Below are 25,594 nucleotides of genomic sequence, written 5' to 3' on the forward strand. Positions count from 1 at the left end.
TTCAGGGAAGAAGATTTAGGACAGAGATGAGGAGAAACTGTTTTTTCCAGAGAGTGGTGAATCTGTGGCATTCTCTGCCCAGGGAAGCAGTTGAGGCTTCTTCATTAAATATATTTAAGAAACAGTTAGATAGATTTTTACATAGTTGGGTAATTAAGGTTTATGGGGAAAAGGCAAGTAGATGGAGCTGAGTTTACAGATAGATCAGCCATGATCTTATTAAATTGGGGGGGGGGGGCAGGCTCGACGGGCTGGATGGCCTACTCCTGCTCCTATTTCTTATGTTCTTATGTAAACATTTGATAGGAGGAGTGATGGTAAGAGTTCACCACATTGGTTGTCACTTATCTGTTGTCACTTGACTTCGTAAGGATGAGATATGATCTTATTGACCATTCCTATAGGGCTTGACAGGATGAATGTACAGTTTACTTTTCCTGAGGTAGCATTTATCAGAGGTTAAAGTTGCAAAGTAATGGGCCAGCTGTTCAGGACACAGTTGAGAAAGTATGTCGTTACCCAAAGGGTGGTAGATTGTTACCTGAAGGGTGGAATTTGTTTCTGAAGTGGGCAGTGAAACCTCAGTCTCTGAGTATATCTGAGATGGAGAATGATAGAATTTTGGGATATTAAGAAAATCAACAGATATGGTGTTAATGCAGAGAAGTCATGCCAGGGCAAATAAATCATGCAGGCACTGGGTGCCAAATAGCCTATGTTTGCTTTTGTTTCTTATGTAAAAATGTAAGGGCAATGGCCTGATGTAGCAATGAGGTCAAATACGTTCTTAAAGAGTTCAAGATTTACAACGTTGAATGAGAGACTACTGCTTAAAATCACACAATCAAGAACGAAAAGGCTGGTGCAGTTGTTGCAGTGAGTGAGATGGCCAAGGGCAAGCCTGAAAATATGGAATGCTCCATCCTCTGTAGACAAAAGGAAATTTAGTCACAGTGAATGAATGTGCCATTCAAGCATCTGGCACTTCGCCCACAATGCACAATGGCTGACTGTCGTTTTTACTTCTTTTATCTGTCAAAATGTTTGATGACTCTCATTTAGTGAACCTCGCTGTACAGAAATTAGACAAGATTTTTTCTTCACAGGAGTGAATATATTTCAGATGTAATTTTTGTTGTTGTAAATGCTTTGGGGTTTTCTGCTGGGAGGTACAAATATATTTTAAGAGCAATAAATGGACTTTCCTGATTATATAGAATACTGCCTTGCACCTCATTGAGCAAAAGCAATCTATAATATGTTGCTACACAACACAAATCAGATACCTTGAGCTCATCTAAAAAATTTTTAAGCTGATTTCCTAAATTGTACTGTTTCATTAATTCAAAAAATTCATGCTTCCAATGAAGGCTCTTTATCCAGAAACATTAACTGTTTCTCCTTCCATAGATGAGTGTTTCCAGTAATTTCTGTTTTTTTAAAATTTTATTTTAGATTTCCAACATCTGTAGTTTTCTGGTTTTTTTTTGCTTATAAAAGGTCAGGGTGTCGGGGTTAGAGCTGAGGGACAGGCTTGCTGCTCTGTGAGGTTTGCTCGTCTCTGCACTGATCCAAAACTAATGGGGTTCTGAATTGGCTGCACTGATGCCTGGCAGAGGACTCACTTTTGTGAACTTCAGTTCTCAATGCAATTGGCTTACTTTAATTGTTTGCACAATTTGTTTCTTTTTCTCTGCATATTGAGCATTTGTCAGTCTTAGTTTATTCTACTGAGTTCTATGTGGTTTTTGTGTTTTGCGGCTGCCTGTTAGGAGACGAATCTCAAGGTTATGTGAATATACATACTTCGATAATAAATGCATTTTCAACTTTGAACTTTGACTTAAACTGATTCTCGATCCCACAAAAGCCAAATTTTAAAATTCTCATGTTCATGCCTTCACAATCTTGCACTGTCTTCTCTATGCCACCTGCTGAAGCCTGTGAAGCACATGGGTTGTCAACACCTGATCCTTTGGACATTCCTTCAGGACATAATTGACTAAAATAACTGAAGTTTACTACTTAAATCTCCAATTTGACCTTGAATACTTTTTGTTCATGTTCACAAAGCTCTCTTTGACAAAATACATATGATTCACTAATAACATGTAAGTTTAAGGACAATGACAGACAACTCCACAACCTTCCTTCCATCTACTCTGGCATTTATTCCACATGGCAATTTGAAAATGAAATCTGGCAACGTGAAAGGTTATCTTGGAACACTCAGCATTCAGGCAACAAATATAGAAAAGGAAGCCAAGATAATGTTTCAGGTCATAGACCCTTCATCAGAACTGGAAATGCTGGCAAAGAACATTATCTCAGTTTCTTTCTCCACAGATGCTGGCTGACCTGCTGAGTGCTTCTGGGATATATTTTTTGCTTTAACATTCTCCATAAGATTTAAAAACCTCAGCCAAGTATTTTGAACTGCAGCATGTGCAGAATTTCTCACATTTATGTTTTTCTACTTTGTTGGTTAATTTAAAGAAAGATTTACCAATTTTCTAATGAACCCTGGGCCATTAATAATTTTATTTTGAAATTCAATGCCTAATCTCACAGGGTTACAGAAAGATTTAGCTGGTGCCAGTTAAAGCATACTTTAATTTATATATTTTTAAATCAAATTAGTGACAAAATTGTTCACGGCAATTAACAAAAAATCAAAATGTCACATTGGAGAGACGCAGTTTCTAATTATTCTTTGTATGTGTGCATTGCCTCTGAACAACCTGAAGATATACATTAAAAATGTTTTTGAAAAGTATTATCATTGACAGGAAGGTCTACATGGGGAATTTCTGTCCAATTTCTCTTCAAGTTTAAGAATATACATATATAATCAGAAGAAAATGTTATAAATCCACTATTTTATCCAAAAGAGTGACTTCATATTTTTTGCCATCTTCATTTTATATTTTTTTCAAGGATTTTATTCCATGCCAGTACTTGAGCTTCTATCTTAATTCTTTATAATTTTTGAATGTTGGTTTTTGTTGTATGTCATGTTAACACACCATAACAAATTCCCAATGCATATAAATGTATATGGCAAATAATGTTGATCCTTGATGTGCAGTCCGGAGCAGCTGCTTGCCTACTTGGTACCTTTCAATTAAAACAATCTAGACCTGAACATACTGACTTGGAAAGTTGATACCAGCCTCAGTAAGTCAGCTATGTCATGTTTACCTGTTTTCCTTGAAGCAGTACATGCTGCATCTGGGGAGTGGTTTGATAACTATGGAGGGGTTTATTGGAGTTTTGGAAACTCACATTGATGAGAAAATAGAAGGCTTGCTCAAAAGATTCAAAGTTATTTAAGGGCAACTTTCCAAACTTCTGCTTGTTAAAATTCTTAATTCACTGCAGTGGCAGCTGGTGATTTTTTTTGTCAGGGGAGACATATACAGTATTATGCAAGTTTAACCAAGTTAGTCTGTCACCATGACAATGGATTCTTTGTGCATAAAAAAGCAACATTGATTAGCAATTTAATTGCACTAAGCATATAAAACTGTGGCTACAAAAGAAGGTCAAAAACTTAATATCCTCCAGAGTAGCACAAATACTAACACTCCAGAGTTACCTCACTCTATACAAGGCAATATGATGGAAAATTCTTCACTTGCATAGATAAGTGCAGGTCTAACCATATTTTCAATATTCAATTAAATTCAGGAGAATAGGGCCCAAATTGTTCAGCACTCCATCCACCACCAGAAGCAGTCATTATTTTTATCTCTATGATTGAAAGTTATGTAGCCAAGGAGATGCGATACAGAAAACATCAAGATTTCTTTGAAAGTATCTTCTGAACACACGTTGAATAACTCATAGAAAGAGGGCAATAGGTATTAACAGCAAGTGCCCCTCTAAGTCGCATACTATCCAAACTGGAAATTTATAGTCAGCTGTTTTTATTACTAAGTCAAAGTCTTGGTATTTCCCACCAGCAGCTCTATGGGAGCATCTTAAATCCAGTTCAAGAGAGAAGCTCAGCAGTAACTTCTCAAGAGAAAGTAGCGACAGCTAATACATGTTATTCCTGACAGTACCCTGTGAATAAATTAAAGCGAAGAACCTAGATACAACAAAGCAGAACAACACACACAAAACACTAGAGGAACTTAGTAGTCCTGATGAAAGATCTTGGCCCAAATTGCTGACTGTACCCTTTTCCATAGATGCTGTCTGGCCTGCTGAGTTCCTCCAGAATTTTAAGTGTATTGCTTGAGATTTCAGCATCTGCAGATTTTCTCTTGTTTGAGACGGTAAAACAGAAACGGGACCCTGATTACCTAATGGAAAAGCTTGAAGAGTTAAATGAAATCCAAAAACCTAAAAAAAATGTCAACCATGTGATTTTCATATGGGATTGGGTGGGAAGTTCAGACGTTAGTAAATACCCTAAAGCTTATAGATATTAAAGGAGATAATTTATAGAATTAAAAGGAAATAATAAATATAACATGAGATAAATACACTCAGTGGTCACTTTATTAGGTACCTCTTTTACTTAATAAAGTGGCATTAAGTGTATGTTCATGGTCCGTTGCTGCTGCAGCCTATCCACTTCAAGGTTTGTTGTGCATTCAGAGTTACTCTGCTACACACCACTGTACTGTGTTTGTTTATTTGGGTTACTGTTGCCTTCCTGTCAGCTTGAATTAGTCTGGCCATTCTCCTCTAACCTCTCTCATTAACAAGACTTTTTCGAGGACAGAACTGCCACTCACTGGATTTTTTTATTTTGTTTTTCACACCATTCTCTGTAAACTCTAGAGACAGTTGTATGTGAAAATCCGAGCAGATCAACAGTTTCTGAGATGTTCAAACCATCCCATCTGGGACCAACTATCATTTCATGGTGAAAGTCACTTAGATCACATTTCTTCCCCATTCTGATGTTTGGTCTGAACAACAACTGAACCTCTTGACCATGGCTGCATGCTTTTATACACTGAGTTGCTGCCATAACTCAGATTGGTTGATTAGATGCTTGCATTAATGAGCTGGTGACCCTAATAAAGTGGCCATTGAATGTATGTGTACAAAATAGGATGTTGAGTATTTATGCTAATAAGTATTGATTACACTTATGATGCTCATGGACATTGGCCTGTCTTTAATGATACATCTCTTCCTATATTCCTTTCATCTCAGAAGCATCACTGATATTTTCAAATCAGTGTGTGTTTCCAGAACTCCAATAAACTCCTCCATAGTAATTTTCTTCTTCCTCTACTTTCAACGATTTTCTTTGGAGTCACTAACATTCTCAGCATAGAATGTGAGTGCAATGCTGTGTTGTCCAGGCAACAGAATACAAAATGATCAATTTTACGAGTACTGTCAATACTGGGAATATTTTCACATAAGTAAGCAAATGGTCAACTTACCGCATGATTCCTCATCAGAATTATCTCCACAGTCGTTATCATAATCACACTGCCAATGTCCAGGTACACAACGATTGTTTTTGCACCGGAATTGATATGGCTCACACGTTCTTTCATCTGAAAGGCAGTTAGGTCATGTTGAAGTTTATAATTTCAAAATATTTAAACCTGAAGCACACATTCCTTTATTAACCATTCAAATCAACCTCTTCACATCTCGAATCATTAGAAGCAGACATTAGAAGCAGAACTGAGCCATAAGGATATCCACTACAATTTCAAGTTTAACTTTATGACACATTATAAAACAAATTCAAAAAGCAGTTGTACATAATTTTTTATCACACATATCATTTTATCACTGGGGATGGCATTCTGTTGTGATTAGATACTCATTACTTTGTAAATAATATATTTTTCAAATAATTGAATAATTGTTCTAACAGTATTCAGTTCAAGAAGGAAAACCCAACCAATTCAGCAACTTCACTCTTTTCAATAAAATTTCAATGTGATCAGTATCATTAAATCAGCTAATGGAAACAGTTTGATTTGGCACGCTCTCAGCAATGTTTGCACTTCATCTGCCAAGGAATTTTCACAACTGAATTGCCTTTTTGTTGGTAATTATTCATGAGATAATCCCTTTCTCCAGATGCAGCACAAGCCACTTTTGTGGATTTCACAATTCAATGAGCAAAAATAAATGTTTTATTGTGTTGCCTGACTGGTGTTTAGTTCTTCAGAGTTCTGGTTGTTATACTCATCATCATCATTATGTGCCGTGCCTTCTTCTGGGCAGTGTCTTTACAAGATGGGTGACCCCAGCCATCGACACACTCTTCAGAGATTGTCCACCTGGTGTCAGTGGTCACATAACCAGTACCTGGGATATGCACCAGCTACCCCCATGTTTTCACAAGCCCAGCAGCGTCTCTACTTTCTGCGAAAGCTGCAAGTATCTCCCACCACCACCCCCCCCCCCTCCATCCTCATCACATTCTACAGGGGTTGTATTGAGAGCATCCTGAGCAGCTGCATCACTGCCTGGTTCGGAAATTGCACCATCTCGGATCGCAAGACCCTGCAGCAGATAGTGAGGTCAGCTGAGAAGAACATCGGGGTCTTTCTTCTCGCCAGCCATCATGGACATGTACACTACACGCTGCATCCTCAAAGGAAGCAACATTATGAAGGACCCTATGCACCCCTCATACAATCTCTTCTCCCTCCTGCCGTCTGGGAAAAGGCTCCAAAGCATTCGGGCTCTCACGACCAGACTATGTAACAGTTTCTTCCCCCAAGCTATCAGACTCCTCAATACCCAAAGCCTGGACTGATACCTTGCCTTATTGACCTGTTTATTATTTATTGTAATGCCTGTACTGTTTGGTGCACTTTATGTAGCCCTATGCAGGTCTATAGTCTAGTGTAGCTTTCTCTGTGTTGTTTTTTGTTTTTTACGTAGTTCAGTCTAGTTTTTGTACTGTGTCATGTAACACCATGGCCCTGAAAAACATTGTCTCATTTTTACTATGCCCTGTACCAGCAGTTAGGGTTGAAATGACAATAAAAGTGACTTGACTTGACTTGACTTGACCCTGATCAGGATAATTGACCCACGGAATAGTAACAGTGAATTCCATATCACTGCAGGTTGGAAGTAACTAGATTAGATTCAAAAGTTATAGAGTAATATAGGATGCAAATAAAGTTTTTGGCTCAACTACTCCACACTAGTCACAGCATCCTACCTGTTATTACCAGTTACCTGATTTCAGCCAGTATCTCTCCAAGCCCCTCCCCCTCTTTGTACCCATCTTAATGCCTCTTAAATGTTGCAAATGTATCCACCCTGACCACTTACTCTGGCAGTCATTGCAGGTACTCTCTACCATTTGTAAAGAAGTTACCTTTCAGGTTTGTTTTAAGTTTTTCCCCTTTTATCCTCCATCTGTGCCCTCTAGTTTTGAATACCCCAACACTAATTAATGAAAACACTATGACCAAACACCTCATTCATTCCCCACATTAATTTATAAATTTCTGTGAGGTCTCTCCTGATCTTCCTGTGCTCCAGGGGATAAATATCCAGCTGACCGATCTCTATATATAGCTCAAGCCTTTAGTCCAGGCAACATCCTCGTAAATCTCTTCTGCGCTCTCTCCAACTTGACAACATCTTTCTTCTTTACAGCCTGACCGAAACCAGACATGATACTACAAGTGTGGCCCCACTGATTATTTGTATGACTGCGGTGGAATGACCCTACTTCTGAACTCAATGCCCTAACCACTGAAAGCCAACTAAACACATTCTCTGAGTAAACTATTCACTTGTACTCCAAGGTGCTTTCTTTTCCGCAACACACTCAGTGTTCTGTTATTGACTGCATACCCTGGTTCTATTATGGTTCGACTATTCAAAATGCAACACTTCATACCTATATTACTTTAAATCTTTTTACCATTCCTCATCTGAGCTCCTTAACTGATCACTATCTCTTTGCATTTTGTTGCAATCTGCTTCACTATGTACAAGACACCTAATTTAGTATCATCAGCAACTTGTTTATCATGCTATGTACGTTCATATCCAAATCATTTACCTAAATAGTAATAGAGGTCCCAACATTAACACCTATACCATCCAACTTGTCATAGGCTTCCAGAGAATCAATCTTCAGCCATCATCCTCTGCTACCTATCGTTGAGCCAATTCTGAATCTACCTCACTAGCTCCCCCTGAATCCTATGCCAGCCAACCTTCCAATTCAGCCTGCCAGGTGGGACTTTGTCAAAGGCCTTACTAAAGTTCATGTAGACAACATCCACTGCCTATCTTCATCTATCCCCTCAGTTACTTCTTTGAAAATCAACTAAAATTTTAATTAGACATGATATCCTATAAACAAAACTCTGCTAACTATTCCTTTCCAGGCCTTGACAATCCAAGTGATGGTAGACTATGCCATATTGACCACTGCATTGGTGCTGCTTCCTGCACCTATGCTAAGCTTGTCGACTGCATCAATTTCCTCCCTGCCCTCTAATTCACTTGGTTCATTTCAGATATCTATCTCCCTTTTCTCAATCTCTGTCTCCATCTCTGGAGACCGTCTATCTACTGATAAATTTTATAAACCCACTGACTCTCACAGCTATCTAGACTATACCTCATCCCACACTGTCATTTATAAAAGATGCCATTCCCTTCCATCATTTCCTCCAGCTCCACCACATCTGCTCTCAGGATGAGGCTTTTCATTCCAGAGCTACTGAAATGCCACCTCCTTTAAAGAAAGGGGCTTCCCTTCCTCCATGATCAATGCTGCTATCACTCACATCTCTTCCATTTTGTGCACATTTGCCCTCACTCCATCCTCCCACTGACACACCAGAGATAGCAATCATCTTGTCCACACCTACCACCCCACTAATCTCCACGTCCAGCACATAATTTTCTGTAACTTTCGCCTTGTCCTATGGGATCTCACCACCAAGCACGTCCCTCCCTTGCACCCACTTACTCTTTTCCTCAGGGATTGCTCCCTACACAACTCCGTTGTGCACTTGTCCCTCCCCTCTGATCTCCCTCCTGGTACTTATCCTTTCAAGCAGAACAAGTGCCACACCTACCCCTACACTTCTTCCCTCACTAACATTCAGAAGTCCAAAGGGTCCTTGTAGGTGAAGCAGCACTTCACCTGCAACTCCGTTAGGGTCCTCTACTGTATCCGATGTACCCAGTGTGGCTCCTGTATATTGCTGAGACCTGACGTAAATTGGGAGACTATTTCACCAAGCACCTTCTGTGATGGAAAGTGGAATCTCTCAGTGGTCACTCATTTCAACTCTACTTCCCATTCCTTCTCTGACATGCCACTCTATGGCGTCCTCTACTTCCACAATGAGGCCACACTCAGGATGGAGGAGCCACACATTATATTCCATCTGGGTAGCCTCCAATCTGATTGCTCAAAAATCGATTTCTCGAATTTCCAATAACAGCTCCCTCCCTTTACCGTTCCCCAATCTTGTTTCCCAGTCTCACTTTATCTCCTTACTAGCCCATCATCGCCCTCTGGTGTTCCTCCCTCTTCCCTTTCTTCCGTGGTCTTCTGCCCTCTCCTATCAGATTCCTCCTTCACCAACCCTTTATTTCTTTCTCCAATCAAGTTCCTCCAGATCTTTACTTCAGCCCTTTCCCTGCCCCGGTTTCACCTATCACCTTGTACTTCTTCCTTCACTCCCCTAACCATTCTACTCTGACTTCTCTGCTTCTATTCCAGACTTGATGAAGGGTCTCAGCCCGAAACATCAACTGTGTACTCTTTTCCATAGAATTTCCTCCAGTAACTTCCTGCAACTGAAGTCCAGCTCACTGCCTTTTGCTCTCCCGTCTATCCTTGCTACTGATGAAACATTGCAGGAGACTGAAACATCAAGACAGCAGGCTGAAAATTGGAAGAAGGACCCTCTTCTCAAGCAAACTTCCCTCTCTGTCTCTTTTTGATGGTGAGTGAGCGCCTTGAGTTGGGAGACTCGGAGAAGTGACGCAGAAGATTGGAACATAGAAATATCAAGCTCCTGGACTCCCAGTCTGGTTAAACTTAAGTCTCATGGTATACTATTCAGTTCAAAAATATCACAATTATATTCATCTGTCTTCAATCAGATCTTTCTTTATCATCAGTGTGCAAGTGAATAAAGAAATAACCTTTTTATGTTATCAGTGCTGTTTAATTGTTCTTTTGTTCTCCCACATCACAGCTGATTTGTGGGAAGTTAGGAGCCATTTCATTGTTAAAATTTTGATATTAAATGTTTAGTCATTGATAAATCATCTTCTTTAAATCATTTATGAAGGTTTTCCCATTAGCAACCAGTAAAATTCCCAAATACTGTGGGGGATGGGGAGTGATAATGTTGTTCCTTTGTTCAAAAAATTCAATGGATGGTTCAATTTAGTATCAGCGAATGTATACAGTATACAACCTGAAATTCTTACTCTTCACAGACATCCATGAAACCGAAAAAAATCCCAAAAAATGAATGACAGAAACATCTGAACCGCATAGCTCCCTCTCCCCCTGTCATGCACCAGCATCAGCAAAAGCATCGGCCCTCCCAATTTCACCAGAAAAGGGAAGAGTGGTCCCAGCTGAACTGTAGTCTTTGATGAACTCTGGATCAAAGACTCCTTGGGGAGCTTTGCTATTGCTTGTGAGTTTGGTGTGGGGAGAGGGTTAACTGTTTTGTTGCTGCTTGTGCATGGGAGGGGGAGGGGCTTTGGGGTTCTGAAGCTTTAGCCATTCATTCTTTGGGGATTTCTCCTGTTTTGTGGACATCTGCGAAGAGTAAGAATTTCTGGTTGTATACTCTATACATTTTCTGATAATAAATTGAACCACTGAACCTTTTTGAATAAAGGAACAATATTATCCCCCTCCCCTCCAGTCTTTGTGAATGTCACTGGTTACTAGTGACAAAATATTCAGAAATGACTTATAAATGACCGAACATTTAACATCAAAATTTTAACAATGAAATGGTTACTAACATCCCACAAAGCTGTGATGTTGAAGGACAAAAGAACATTGAACAGCATTGATAACATAAAAGGTTATTCATTTTATTCCCTTGCATATTGATGAAAAAGCAGGGTGGTGATTGAAGACAGATGAATATAATTGTGATATGTTCCAACTGAACAGACCTTTAGTATGCCATGATATTAAATTCAACCTGTTAGCAGTACAAGTAATGAGATATTACTTGGACACCAACTGGACTCCATGAACCTGAGATGCATTTCTTTTTGCTGAAATTGTCTTTGAAAGTTCAGTCGCTGAATGTAGATTGATTGCTGGCAGACGTAAGATAAAATGCCAGTCATCTAATGATCACTGGCCCTGTCAAGAGCAACACTACTCTTCAGAACAACTTGTCACACTTCTCTGAATGCACAAGGGCAGGTCATTCTTAAACAGTTCTGTGATGTGAATGCGAATTTACTTTTGTACTCATACTTTCAAAAACATACTGCTGGTTTGTACTGTCATTTAAAATGAAGTCAAGACTGCATAACACCTGCTGGTGTGATTTGAAAGCGACAGTGAACATTCCAAGTTGTGGTTTAAGTATAAGGCCTTGTGAATAATTCATGACAGACCAATGGCATTTCGCATCCAAGAATTATAGTGTTTATAGATCACAGTAGAAGCATAAACCACAAAACATTAATGATTTTCAGATGACTGGTGTTTATTAATCCATTCATGTTCAATATTTTGAGATAAAGCAAGGTTTCCCAAGAGGCTTCACCAAAAGGATCATAACCTTGTTGTGGTTTTGAGGCTTGTGTGCATCAATGACCGAGAGAGAAATATTGGCTGGAGTTAGGGTCTTATGCCTTGGCTCTTGATAAATGCGAACCAATGCTAAACGAGCCAAAGGGTAGAAACCAGGCTAAGAGTGGTCCACTGGACCTCCACATTCAAGGGTTCAGCTCAGGGTTAACAACCTTGACCGATAAAACAAAATTGTTACAGACACAGCAATGAAGAATCCTTCTAACTCTGGATCCAATGGCATTCCTGAGTCTCCACCTGGGACATGTATGACTAGCAGTGATAAATACCAAGAGGAAGCTACTGAGATGATGAAGGAAGCCCTGAACACTGCTAGAGATAGATGATCTTCATTGCTGCCCCAAACAGCAGTGGCGTATTAGGCAGTAAGTAAGTCAGTTTCGAAGAGGCCGGTTTAAAAATATTGTGAAACAGGTTTGTAAAGTAAAAATGTCTAATAACTTTGACCAAGTCTTGAATCCAGTGAAAATGTCCCTGTGATCTCTTCTCTCAAGATACAAAACATTATGAAATGTTAATGTAAACTATTAGAATATACAAGCTCAACTTAATGGTTATGAAGAAAGGTGTGTGAAGTAAATGAATATTACATGTAAATATTATAACTACATTTAAAGCAGAAACAATTATTCCAACTATAACAAGCTAAAAATGGCCAAACATTAATGCTGATCAACAGTGGATTCTAAACTTAGATACATAAATATTCTCAAGGCATTTTCCTCTACTGGCAGCTCACAAGACACATGCCAGAAGGATCAAGATTGATGGAACTCACTGACAGAATCAAAATAACCCAGCTGCACAATGATTATCAGCAGATAGCGCTACACCAGGAAAATAGAGTCTTTATAGATAAATCTAATGTGTTTTTCAATATTGTAAAACATTCAATGGAGATTTATATTTATGAATAAAATTTTTAACAAGGGCTGTGAACACTTAGTGAGATTTTATAAGTATTCTCATATTTCCATTTTTCTTTGTGATGTAAATGAAATTAATTCAGCTCATCAATGTTGGCACACAGACATTGTACTTACCTTTCTATATCATGTTCCTTCCCACTTGTTCATTAACTCCTCTCATTTAGCCAATTAATATAATGACCAGCTCATTTACATACAGTAAGTCTGTGGGACAGGTCTCCCATTTGAAGCATACCTCCAGGATGTAGTGAAGACAATCTTACAAAGTCATTGTTGTGTGAGTTTCACTTCAAATCCAGGATATGTCAGGAGGTCTGACTGGGTTACTCACAAGTGGTGTATACTTGTAACTGAATTTGCCGATTTTTTGCAATAAACCACCACTTATTTGAATTAATAAAATTGAGGCGGATCATTATATTTACACATTTAAGGAGTGTATTTAATACAAAAGATAATTTATCAAACAATTCTTTTTAAAAGGGTATGTTCTTGGATTGTTTAACTTTTACTAATGTAAGGGGTTTATTCTTTATGTTACTACGTATGTAAATCAAAATGGCTTCTTGTTATGTTTAACATAAGAATGCTTCTCTGTTGGGGTAACTGGTGAGAGAGTGCTTTCTCTCGCAGCTTGTTTGGGTTATAATTACTGATCAAGAGAATTGTATTCATTTGTTAAACGATTGGGATAGGTGTTATTCTTTCTTGTGGGTCTGTAAGCTAGTGTTGCGCGGGCTTTTGGGGAGGTCGAGGAGGAGATTGCGAGGAAGGAGGACGTGCGGGATACACTCTGGTCAACCACTGAGGTTGGTACCAGGCGCCAGGTCGAGGAGGTCGGAGAAGATCGAATAGTGGACTGAAGACTTCGATAATTGAGCTCCAAAGGTTGTGCACAAATTGATTGAACTCTGATAAGTTTTGGCGCCTTTTCTTTCTTTTCTTTTGTATATATTGTATTGCTATTAATTACCTAGTTCTAGTAAGATTTATAAAGTGTATTTTGTAATCGTACATGGAGTGCGGTCTGATATTGTGTGTGTGAGCTGGTAACAGTGTGCATTTCACAGCATCCACGCATACGGGAAACACGGTTTGGCAGGAGGACTGATTTTTCCCCTAGACATACATCAGCTGATAGCATGAGCATTGCACTAATATGCAAGTTAAAGCAACAATTCAATGCAGAAAACATATACAATTCCTACCATAATTTATGTTTCGATTTCAAACTGCACACAATGAAAAAAATCACTTCTAAGGATTTTAAATTCCTTTTCTCTTTCATCACATAACTGCGCTGATTAGAAGTGAACTTAATGAATAAAAATATCTGAACATGAACAAATAACTTGGTTTTGATATAAAAAAAGAGTGATGATGTTGGCCTTTATTGCTGCCAGTTTTCAGATCGTTTCACATGTGAAGACGGACTTCACAGCAAAGCAAATGTTCAATGAAGCTAACATAACTAGAGGATAATTATGATGATCTGCATGTGCATCACTAACTGAAAGGATGTTGCTACATGACATTGGGAAATATGATTTGATTATGTTAATTGTATCTATTGTGCCATTGATCAGAACTTATTAAGGTCAAAACGCAAAGATTTTCACGAAGTTCATTACAAATAGTAAGAACTCAGAATGATGTGATTATTCATAACTGTCTCAAGCATCTATTCTTTGATAACATATAACAAGATCTTATTGTAAAATATAAATCATTCCAGGAAGCTTTATGGATATTTGGTCAAACAATGTTTGTTGCAGTCACAGAAAATGAAAATAGGATATAAATGACAAAAAAGCTTGGTTACAGATATTATGGATTATTGGAAAGGAGCAACTTGAGATGTGGAAGCATGAATAAGCCATTCAGTTCCCCATACCCGCTTTGCCATCCAATAATATAATGGTTGATCTACCTCAATAACCCTTGCTGCACTACCCTATAGCTTTAATACCCTAGATAGCCAAACATCTAGATTAAAAAGAAAATCTACTATTCTAGGTTCTAAATGATCAATCCTTTATTTTTAAAACACTCATTCTGGATGCCCTAGACAAACTTTATCTTCACGTTTCAAATGATGAACTGGGGAAGAATTTTGTATCATTAGACCCTAAGATATACAAACAGAATTAAGCCATTGGTCCATCAAGTCTGCTCCACCATTTCATCATGGCTGATTCATTTCCCTGTCAGCCCCAATTTCCGGTCTTCTCCCTGTATCCCTTCATGCCCTGACTAATCAAGAATCTAACAACATCTGTCTTAAAAATACCTAATGACTTGGCCTCCACAGGAGTTCCACAGCTTCACAGCTCTCTGGCTAAAGATATTCCTCTGTTCTAAATGTACATCCCTTTATTCTAAGGCTGTGTACTCTACCACCGTATGTTTCTATAGGATTATATATGATTTTTCTATTAACTCAGGTAACATAGGTCATCTGCCCCTCAGACACAGGGATACAACCTGCTGCATGTTTATTGCATTCCCATTCAAGTACATCGATTTTTTGGTTAGGAAGTTGTGACCTGTGGATAATTTTCCAGGCAAATATGAGTGGTGGTGCTGAGTAAAAGATTAAAGGACAAAAGAATGTAAATGTTTTAAATGGGAATTCTGGAGATTAAGATCTTGGACGCCAATGGTACAACTGTTGATGATAGGACAATCCAGTTGCGGAATACACAAGTATTGGAAGGACATGGACATCTCAGTGAGCTGTAGAAACTGGAGAAACTTCCCAGGACAGACACAGTGAAACCACAATGCAATTTGAAAATAAAGGTGAGAATTACAAATTAAGTCATTGCCTAAGGAACTAGTTTAAATCAGTATGTAAGGGGAAAATGAATATTAGATTGGTGGCTGAATGCCAACATGAAAAATGGTTTAGATGACCTAAATCTGGTGAATGGTTGACTGAAGGAGAAAACCTTGGTGTCTGTTAGAATGACCAAGTTTAGAAGTAACAAATAAGTGACTGTAAAGTCACTTACATAAATATAAAAAGGTGTTTATTTTATTTAATGTTGGTATATGGCCATAATTGTGAAGGCCAATGCCAATTGCCAGTATATAGTTGTTTGTGACAAGGTGGGATGATCTATCTCAGTGAACCTGTGCAGTCCTTCTGGTGAAAGCTCTCATGAAGCAGAATATTCCAGGATTTAGACTCATTGATGTTGAAGGAATGATATTTACATTATTCTCAATTCTTTCACTGAACCCATGCACATCAGAGCATTATATCTATCTGTACTTTTGGCATATAATCTGATTCATCTTGAAAACTGGCTGTAGTTCAAGGATAACCATAGCAACACCACTATCACAATCGCTGCTTGAAAATATCAGAAGTTCTTTGTGGCCACAGGTGATCCAAAGTAGTTTTGTATGAAGAGGAACTTTCTGTCACTTGTTCTGAGTCACTTTGCCAGCATTGGCTTCATTTCCCCTCCCCACACATCTACATTCCCCCTCACTTGTTTCACCTATTATTTTCCAGTTTATATTCCTTCCCCTCCTCCCACCTTCTAATTACAGCTTTTTTCCCTTTTCTTTTCTGATGAAGGCTTTCGGCCCGCAACATTAACTGTTTATTTCCCCTTCCCCATAGATGCTGCTTGACTTGTTGAGTTCCTCAAGCACTTTGTGTGTGTTGCTCAAAACTTCCAGCATCTGCACAAGCTCTGTGTTTATGATTAGCTTTTCTGGTTTGTTTTGTACCACAACTTGGCATAATCTGAAGATTTTATCTTTTGTCATATCATTATAACTATCACTCTCAATCTTCATTCCAAGGTCAAATTCCATTCTTCAACATTCTTCATGGAGTTGAGTCTTTTCATTGTTTCCAGAGCATGCATGTTTACATAGATGTTGGTGGCAACACACTAGGCATAGTTTTGCCAAGTCAGACAAAAGTTTTAGTGTTACTATTGCTGACTTAATATTGATGTGGAAGCATAACTCAATCTGTGGTTCCTTTAACTAGCCTTTAGCTTTAGGCAAAACCAAAGCTTTATGGAACTCCATGTGTGGGCCGCTTTTCTGCTGCAATATGTGGACCTCACTGTTCACCTCATATACTCGTCAATGCTTTAAGTCCGATGCATTACAGTCCAAATTCAGTACTAATTTGTAAAAATATTGAAAATGGACTGGAACACATTATCCTGAACTACAAGGTTTTAATTTTTTCTTCATCTTATTTATTCCTCTGACCATCTGTCTAAGATATCATTAACATTCCAAACCTGCTAGATTGTGTTTGCAGTTACTTATCTACATTGTGGCTTTTTATACCAACCATGAAGCAAAATATATACAGTACTGTCCACTTCATAATCTGCCCTGATTATTGATATTAAGGAATGCCCATACATAGCCATTGAATAGAATAATACATGAAAAAACATGGTGCAATATTTATCTTCACCTACAACGCATGACCATTACTCACTTGTGACTATCACTGAGTTAGCCAGTCAATCCACATAAAGCTGAAAGTCCAATCCTATCATAAAATATCTTGTATATTCTAGACAGCTGAGGAAACATCAGATTCCCCAATACATTTGTATTGGGGAATCACTGAAAAACTTCTTGTTAAGTTAGAAAAGTAAAAAACTTCAGAGACCACAAGGATGGATTTGGAAAAGAGTTGAACCAAAAGAAATCTTTCACTTAAAATCATTAGAACAGTGTTCATGGGATTGGAAATAAATTACCAATACAAATTGAGGATTGGCCAAATAAGAGAGGAACAAGGGAAAGAATAAATTAATCAGAATCTGTTTTATTATCATTGACTTAGAGTATATGATGTGAAATCAGTTCTCTTTTGTGTCTTTTTTTTTGATTGAGTGGATGTCACTAGTTAGATGTTGTAGTGCTACAGAAAAAAAAACTAGCATTGGTTTGAACAAGGGGATTAAGAGCAATATATCAAAGTTTGCTGATGATACCCAGACTGTGAATTAATGTGGGATGTGAAGATGCTACAGAAAATCTTCAAAGAGCTATGGACAGATGAAAAAAGACTTTGAAAAGTTTAACATCCATCTGATTGAAAAAAATACTAAAAAACAGAGTATTTTTTATATTGTAAGAAAAGAAAGGTCCAGTGAGATCTGCATGTCTTTCTAAATAAATCATTGAAAGTTAACCTGAATTTATATCGTAATTAGGAAGACAAATGGTGCTATATTTTTTGCAAGAGGATTTGAGTACAAATGTAAAGAAGGCTCATTTAATTTACAGTGCCTGTAAAAATATTCTGCCCCCTTTGAAGTTTTTATATTTTATTGTTTAACAACATTGAATCACAGTGGGTTTAATTTGGGTTTTTGACACTGATCAACAGAAAAAGACTCATGTCAAGGTGAAAACTGATCTGCACAAAGTGATCTAAATTAATTACAAATATAAAGCACAAAATAATTGATTGCATAAATAATAACCCCCTTAAGGTCAGTTAAGTACCTTTGGCAGCAATTACAGCCTTGAGTCTGTGTGGATTTGCACATGTACACTGAAGTTTTTCACCCTATTCTTCTTTACAAAACTGTTCAAGCTCCATAAGATTGCATGGCGTTCATGAATGACCAGCCCTTTTCAAGTCCAGCCACAAATTCTTAATTGGATTTTAGTCTGGACTCTGACTTGGCCACTTCACAGGTCATTAACTTTGTTGTTTCCTGTGTAGCTTTGGCTTTATGCTAGGGGTCATTGTCTAGCTGCAAAAACAAATTTTTTCCGAAGTCACAGTTCTCTTGCAGACTGCATCAGGTTTTCCTCCAGGATTTCCCTATACTTTGCTGGATTCATTTTAGTCACTACCTTCACAAGCCTTCCAGGACCTGTGGCAGTGAAGCATTCCCATAGCACTGATGCAGTCACTACCATGCTTCATGTGTAGGGGTAGGGATGGTGTGATTCTGATAATGTTCAGTGTTTGGTTTAATCTGATGGCTAAGAAGCACTATTTTTATTGCAGCAGACTTCAGATTCTCCCACATGCCTTCTGGTAAACTCTAGTCGAGATTTCATTTGAGTTTTTTTCAACTGTGGGTTTCTCTTTGCCACCCTTGCATAAAACTGTGACTGGTGAAGCACCCGGGCAACAGTTGTTGTATGTGCAGTCTCTCTATTTCAGGCACTGCAGCTTCTATCAACTCCAGAGTTGTCATTACTGGCCTTCTCGCTAATCCCCCTCTTGCTAGGTCACTCTGTTTTTGAGGATGGCCTGCTCTAGGATTTTTACAGCTGTACCATATCCTTTCCATTTCTTGATGATTGACAACTGTACTCCAAGGGATATTCAGAGACTTGGAAATTTTCTTGTATCCACCTCCTGACTTGTGCTTTTCAATAACCTTTTCGCGGAGTTGCTTGGAGTGTTCTTTTGTCTTCATGGTGTTGTTTTTGCCAGGATACTGACTCACCAGCAGCTGGACCTTCCAGATACAGATGTCTTTTCATTACCATCAATTGAAACATCTTGACTGCACATAAGTTTCCAAAAACAGATCTCAATTTATCTAATTATGTGACTTCTGAAACCAGTTGTCTGCACTAGTGATGATTCGGTATGTCATATTAAAAGGAGTGGGGGTGGGGGGAGGTAAATACTTGTGCAATCAATTATTTTTTTGTTTTATATTTGTAATTAATTTAGATCACTTTGTAGAGATCTGTTTTCATTTTGACATGAAAGTGTATTATTCTGTTGATCAGTGTCAAAAAAGCCAAATTAAATCCATTGTGATGCAATGTTGCAAAACAATAAAACATGAAAACTTTCAAGGGGAGTGGATAGTTTTTATAGGCACTGTATATAGAACTGGGGTGAGCCTACAGCTGTAATGTTGAGATTGGTCTCCTTAATAAAGATTTTTTTTATCATGAGAGCGGGAGTGTAACAATGCTTTGTCCTCAGCGGATAATTTAATACACCTAGTTAGTAATCCCCTGTTTAGAAGAATAAGAGATAATCTAACTGAAATAGTTTTCAGGGATACACAGTGTAGATGTGGGGATGATTTTTCCAAGTACAATTTCAAAAATCAGAAGTCACAGTCTTCTGACAAGAGGTTGGGCTCTCAGGACTGAGATGAGGAGAAATATCCTCACCAGGTCAGTAGCAGATTTTTGGTTTTCTGACCCACCAAAGGTTGTGGAGGCTTGGTCACATATGTAAGGCAGATATCAATTAATTTTCTGTAGATAAATAGAACCAAGGGATATGTGATCAGTGCAGGAAATTGGTACTAAGATAAAAGATCAACAGGATCATATTGAATGATTGAGCAGATGCAAGAGGATCATTGGTTCATATCTGCTTTTATTTCCCTGTGATTTTCTGATACTTTAATTTGCTTTGCTTTACAGAATGCCATAACAATCTTTTATTAACTGATCCTGTAGTAACAACTGTGGCTACAGTGAGCCATCAATACTGCCAAATGCAGCATGACACATCACACAATAGGATGGAGTGGAAATAATCCTTTCTATGTAGGTCAGATACATATGGGTATGCTACATTAGAACCATTCAAATGTATTCAAATCGTGGCAGAATGAAACACATAAGCCTCTTTGTTTACTATAGATTAAAAATGACTCAGACAAACATGAAGCCTGCATTTAATCGAATGCACTCTGTGATCAACAGCCTTGAAGCAGGGTACCCAGAGACCCTTCTCATCGTTACTGGTGACTTCAACCAGGCTAACTTTAAAAGTGATTCATTTTGTGATTCTTTTGTTCATTCATCCTTCCGTACTAATCTCCCCTCCTGGTACTTAACCCTGTGAGTGGCCAAAGTGCAACACTTCCCCTTTCACTCCCTCTTTACCTCCATTCAAGGCCTCAAATGGTCTTTCCATATGAGGCAATGCTTCACTTGCAAATTTTTCAGGGTTGTCTACTATATCCAGTGCTCCCGATGCGGTCTCCTCGACATCAGTGAGAATCAACATTGAAAAGGGGACCACTTTGTCAAACACCTTCACTCCATCTGCAGCAAGCAAGATTTCCTGCTGGACAACTATTTTAATTCCACTCCCCATTCCCATTCCAGTAAGTTGATTCGTGGCCTCCTCTACTGCCACAGTGAGGCCATTGTCAGGTTGGAGGTGCGACAACTCATGATCTGTCTCCAACCTGGTGACATGAACCTCGATTGCTCAAACTTCTGGTAATATTTCTCTTGTTATGATCTTATATGTTGCTGTTTACTTGCACAGCACATTCTCTGCATTAGTTACATTTTATTCTATATTGTTATTGCTTTACCATATGTAATGAACTGATCTGTGTCACAACAGTGTGCAAGGTAAAAACACTGAAGGCAACTTAAACAAGTCATTAAGAAGGTAAAGATGGAATACAAAAGTAAGCTAGCCAATAACATTAAAGAGGATACCAAAGATTTCTTCAAATACATGAAGTGTAAAAGAGGGGTGAGGGTAGGTATCAGACCACTGGAAAATGATGCTGGAGAGGTAACAATGAAATAGCAGACAAACTGACTAAGCATTTTGCATCAGCTTCACTGCAGAAGACACCAACAGCAAGGTGGAAGCTCCAGGTGTCAGAGGACATGAGGTGTGTGAAGTTGCCATTTCAAGGGAGAAAGTTATTGGAAACTGGAAGTCCTGAAGGTGGATAAGATATCTGGACCACATGATATACATCCCAGAGTTCTGAAAGAGGTGGCTGAAGAGATCCAGGAGGCATTAGTAATGATCTTTCATAAATCACTATTCTGGAATAGTTCTGGAGGTTAGCAAAATTGCAAATATCACTCCACTCTTCAGGAAGGGAGAGAGACAGAAGAAAGGAGATGATAGGTCAGTTGGTTTGATATCAGTGATTGGGAAGATATTGGAGTTGATTATTAAGGATGAGATCTTGGGTACTTGGAAGCACATGATAAAATAGACTGCAGTCAGCATGGTTTCCTCAGGATTTGTCAAGAAATCTTGCCTGACAAATCTGTTGGAGATCTTTGAACAAACAGGATAGACAAAGGAGAATCAGTTGATGTTTATTTGGATTTTCAGAAGGCCTTTGACAAGGTGCTACACATGAGGCTGCTTAACAAGCTATGAACCTATGGTATTACAGAAAAGATTCTATCATGGATAAAGTGGTGGTTGATCACCAGGAGGCAAAGAGTGAGAGTGAAGAGAGCCTTTTCTGGCTGGTTGTAAACTCTAGAGACTGTTGCATGTGACAATCCCAAGCGGTCAGCAGTTTCTGAGATACTCAAACCACTGCATGTGACACTAAAAATCATTCTATGGTCCCAGTCACTTGGTACAGTCATTTTGATACTTTGAAAAACAAGTGAACCTTTTGACCATGTCTGCATGCGCATATGTATTGGGTTGCTACCACATGATTGGTTCATTAGATACTTGCAATAACATGCAGGTGTACCTAATAAAGTGGCCACTGAGTGTATATTCATAAGCTGGCCCTTTATCAGTACAGTATGGACATTTTTAATACCAGCAACTAAGATAGGATAAGCAGCTAGTAAATATAACTGTACTTTTTGAGGAAGCAGACTTGGCACACTGATGATCAGGCAAGTGGGGAAACAGTTCAGTGGAGTTAACTTTTATGTACAAACTGCACAGATTGAACTCCAAACATTTCCCTTTATTCATTCAGAGGTGTTACATTGTGATAAAATCAAATGGGGGTTATTACCAGAGTGTAAAATTGATATTGCAGATCCAGTGATTTAATGGAACAGAACATCTAGTGGCTTCAGTAAAAATTGCCCAACCTGCAACACCCAATTTTATGCTTCAGCAATAGGTTACATATTTCTCCTATTAACTTTCAAGTGAACAAGTTTGTTTGATATGACTGACATGGAAGATAGACAAGATATGGCTCCGTAGTACCTTAGAAGGTTATAATAGGATTGCCAGTGTCAGTTATGTATACTTTCATAAGCAAAATCTACGGAGAGTGATTAGCAAATAGATAGAATGGAAAGTTTGATTTAATTCATTGGAAAACATACCTGATTACAAAACTGGTCCCAGATCAGGAAAGCTTTGATGATGTTGATAACTATACAAACAAATTTTATAGATGTTATACTAAAAATATGTTGGCCACATCATGTGATGGCTTTAAACAGACACACACACACACACACACACACACACACACACACAGTGCTGGAGGAACTCAGCAGGTCAGGCGGAGTCTATGGAAATGAATAAACAGATGACGTTTCGAGCAGAGGGCCTTTATCAGAGCTGGAAATGAAGGGGAAAAGGCCAGAATAAAACGTGGGGGTAGGTGTGGGAGAGGAAGAAGTACAAATTGGCAAGAAGTGGATGAAACCAGGTGAGGAGGAAGATTTGGGTTGGGAGGGGGATGAAGTAAAAAACTGGGAGGTGATAGGTGGAGGAGGTAAACAGCTGAAGAAGGAGGAATCTGATAAAAAGGTAGACCATAGAAGGAGGGAAAGATCATAGAAAGTGATAGTTGGGAGCTTAATATCTAAGACACACCTTGTATCGAAAGGACAGACAGGTAGGCAGATGGGATGGAGTGGCTTTGTTGGTAAAATAATTAAATCAACTCTTTAGAAAGAGATGAGATAGGATCGGGAGATGTAGAATCCTTATGGGTAGAATTAAGAAACTGGAAGGGTAAAACACCCTGACTGGAGTTATGTACAGGATCCTGAACAGAAGTCAGGATGTGAGCTACAAAATTTCAATGGGAAATAGCAAAGGTATGTCACAAGGGCAGAGTTACAATAGTTATGGGGGATTTCAATGTGCAGGTAGATTGGGAAAATCAGTTGGTTCTGAATATATATCACCAATGCAGGAATCTGTAGAATGACTACATGACGGCTTTTTAGAGCAGCTTGTGGCTGAGCCTACAGAAAGCAACTAAAATAAATGTAAGGTGAAAAAAGATGAAATATGAAGGTAAGCTAGCTAAAAAATATCAGAGGATATCAATTTTTTTTTCAGATATATAAAGAGTAAAATAGAGATGTGAGAGGACATTGGACCACTGGCAAATGACACTGGAGAGCTAGTAATGGGTAACAAAGAAACAGCAGATAAACTTAGTAAGTATTTTGCTTCAGTCTTCACTGTGGAAGACACTAGTCGTATGCCAGGAATTCGAGGGTGTCGGAGCAGAAGTGAGTGTAGGTGTTATTACTAAGGAGAAGGTGGTTGGGAAGCTGAAAAGTTTGGATGTAGATAAGTCACCTCGACCAGATGGACTACACTCCAGCACTGAGAAAGAGGTAGCTGAAGAGATTGTGGAAGCATTAGTAATGATCTTTCAAGAATCACAGGATTCTGGAATGAATTAGAGGACTGGTAAACTGCAGATGTCACTCCACTCATTAAGAGGGGAGAGAGGCAGAATAAAGGAAATTATAGGCCAGTTAGTGTGACAACAGTAGTTGGAAAGGTATTGGAGTTTGTTATTAAGAATAAGGTTTCAGGGTACTTGGAACACTTGATAAAGTAGGCCAAAGTCAGCATGATTTACTTAAGGGGAACTCTTGTCTGATAAATCTGTTGCTGACAATTGATATTCTGTAGGTGTCTGTATTGGGAATGCTTTTTAAACATTATATGTCAACAATTTGGATAATGGAACTGATGGCCTCGTGGCCAAGTTTGCAGATGATACAAAGATACTGTAGGTGGGGTGCATGTAGGACTTGGACAGATTGGGTGAATGGACAATGTAGCTGATGGAATATAGTGTATATAAGTGTATGGTCATGCATTTTGTTAGAAGGAATAAAGATACAGAAACAAACAAGAGAAAATCTACAGATGCAGGAGATTTATGCAACACACACAAATTGCTGGAGGAACTCAGCAGGCCAGACAGCATTATGGAAGAGAGTACAGTCAACCTTTTGTGCCAAGACCCTTCAGTGGGACTGGAGAAAAAATGATGAAGAGTAGAGTTAAAAGATAGGATGAGGGAATGGAGAAACATAAGGCATAAGGTGAAAACGGGAGAGGGAGAGGTGAAATAAAGAGCTGGAAAGTTGATTGGTGAAAGAAGTACAGGGTTGGTGAAGGGAAAGTCAGATAGTAAAGGACAGAAGGCCATGGAAGACAGAAAAGTGGGGAGGAGCCCCGGAGAGAGGTGATGGGCAAGCAAGGAGGTAAGTTGAGAGAGGGAAAAAGGATGAGGAATGGTGAAGGAGAGGGAGGGGACTACTGGAAGTCTGTGAAATTGAGGTTCGTGTCATCAGGTTGGAGGCTACCCAGAAGTTCATACCTTCAAACCTGGGTGTAGCCTCATCATGACAGCGGAGGGAGCCTCCATCTGATGAGCTTCTAAATGGGGAGAAAATTCCAAAATCAGAGGTGCAAAGGGACTTGGGAGTCCTTGTGCTGGATCCTCCAAAGGCTAACTTGTAGGTTGAGTGGGTGGGATGGAAGGCAAATTCAATATTAGCATTTATTTTGAGAAGACTAGAACATAAGAGCAAGACTGTAATGCTGAGGCTTTATAAGGTGTTGGTTAGACTGCACAGAGTATTGTGAGAAGTTTTGGGCATCTTATCTGATAAATGATGTGGTATTCACTGGAATTTTAGAATGGGGATGGGGGAGGGGGAATCTCACTGAAACCTATAAAATATTGAAAGGTCTAGACAGAGTGTATGTGGTGAGGTTTCCTATAGTAGGTGAGTCTAGGACCAGAGATTTCTTCAGCCAAAGGGTAGTAAATCTATGGAATTAATTGCCACCGATGGCTGTGGAGGCCAAATCATTGAATATATTTAAAGCAGAGGTTGATAGGTTCTTGTTTAGTCAGGGTGTCAAAGGTTA

At 38.8% G+C, this 25,594-nt stretch overlaps 1 protein-coding gene across 1 annotated transcript in view; it reads right to left on the minus strand.

Annotated features, from left to right (window-relative positions):
• LOC132394768 (low-density lipoprotein receptor-related protein 1-like) overlaps window positions 1-25,594 on the minus strand; it is a 1,611,265-nt gene that overhangs the window by 145,401 nt on the left and 1,440,270 nt on the right. Inside the window, exon 69 of the mRNA XM_059971176.1 lies at window positions 5,412-5,528. Within this exon, the coding sequence (XP_059827159.1) occupies window positions 5,412-5,528 (117 nt within the window). The remainder of the gene's footprint in view (window positions 1-5,411; window positions 5,529-25,594) is intronic.

Source organism: Hypanus sabinus, chromosome 5 (genome assembly GCF_030144855.1).
Source record: "Hypanus sabinus isolate sHypSab1 chromosome 5, sHypSab1.hap1, whole genome shotgun sequence".
Lineage (NCBI taxonomy): Eukaryota > Metazoa > Chordata > Chondrichthyes > Myliobatiformes > Dasyatidae > Hypanus > Hypanus sabinus.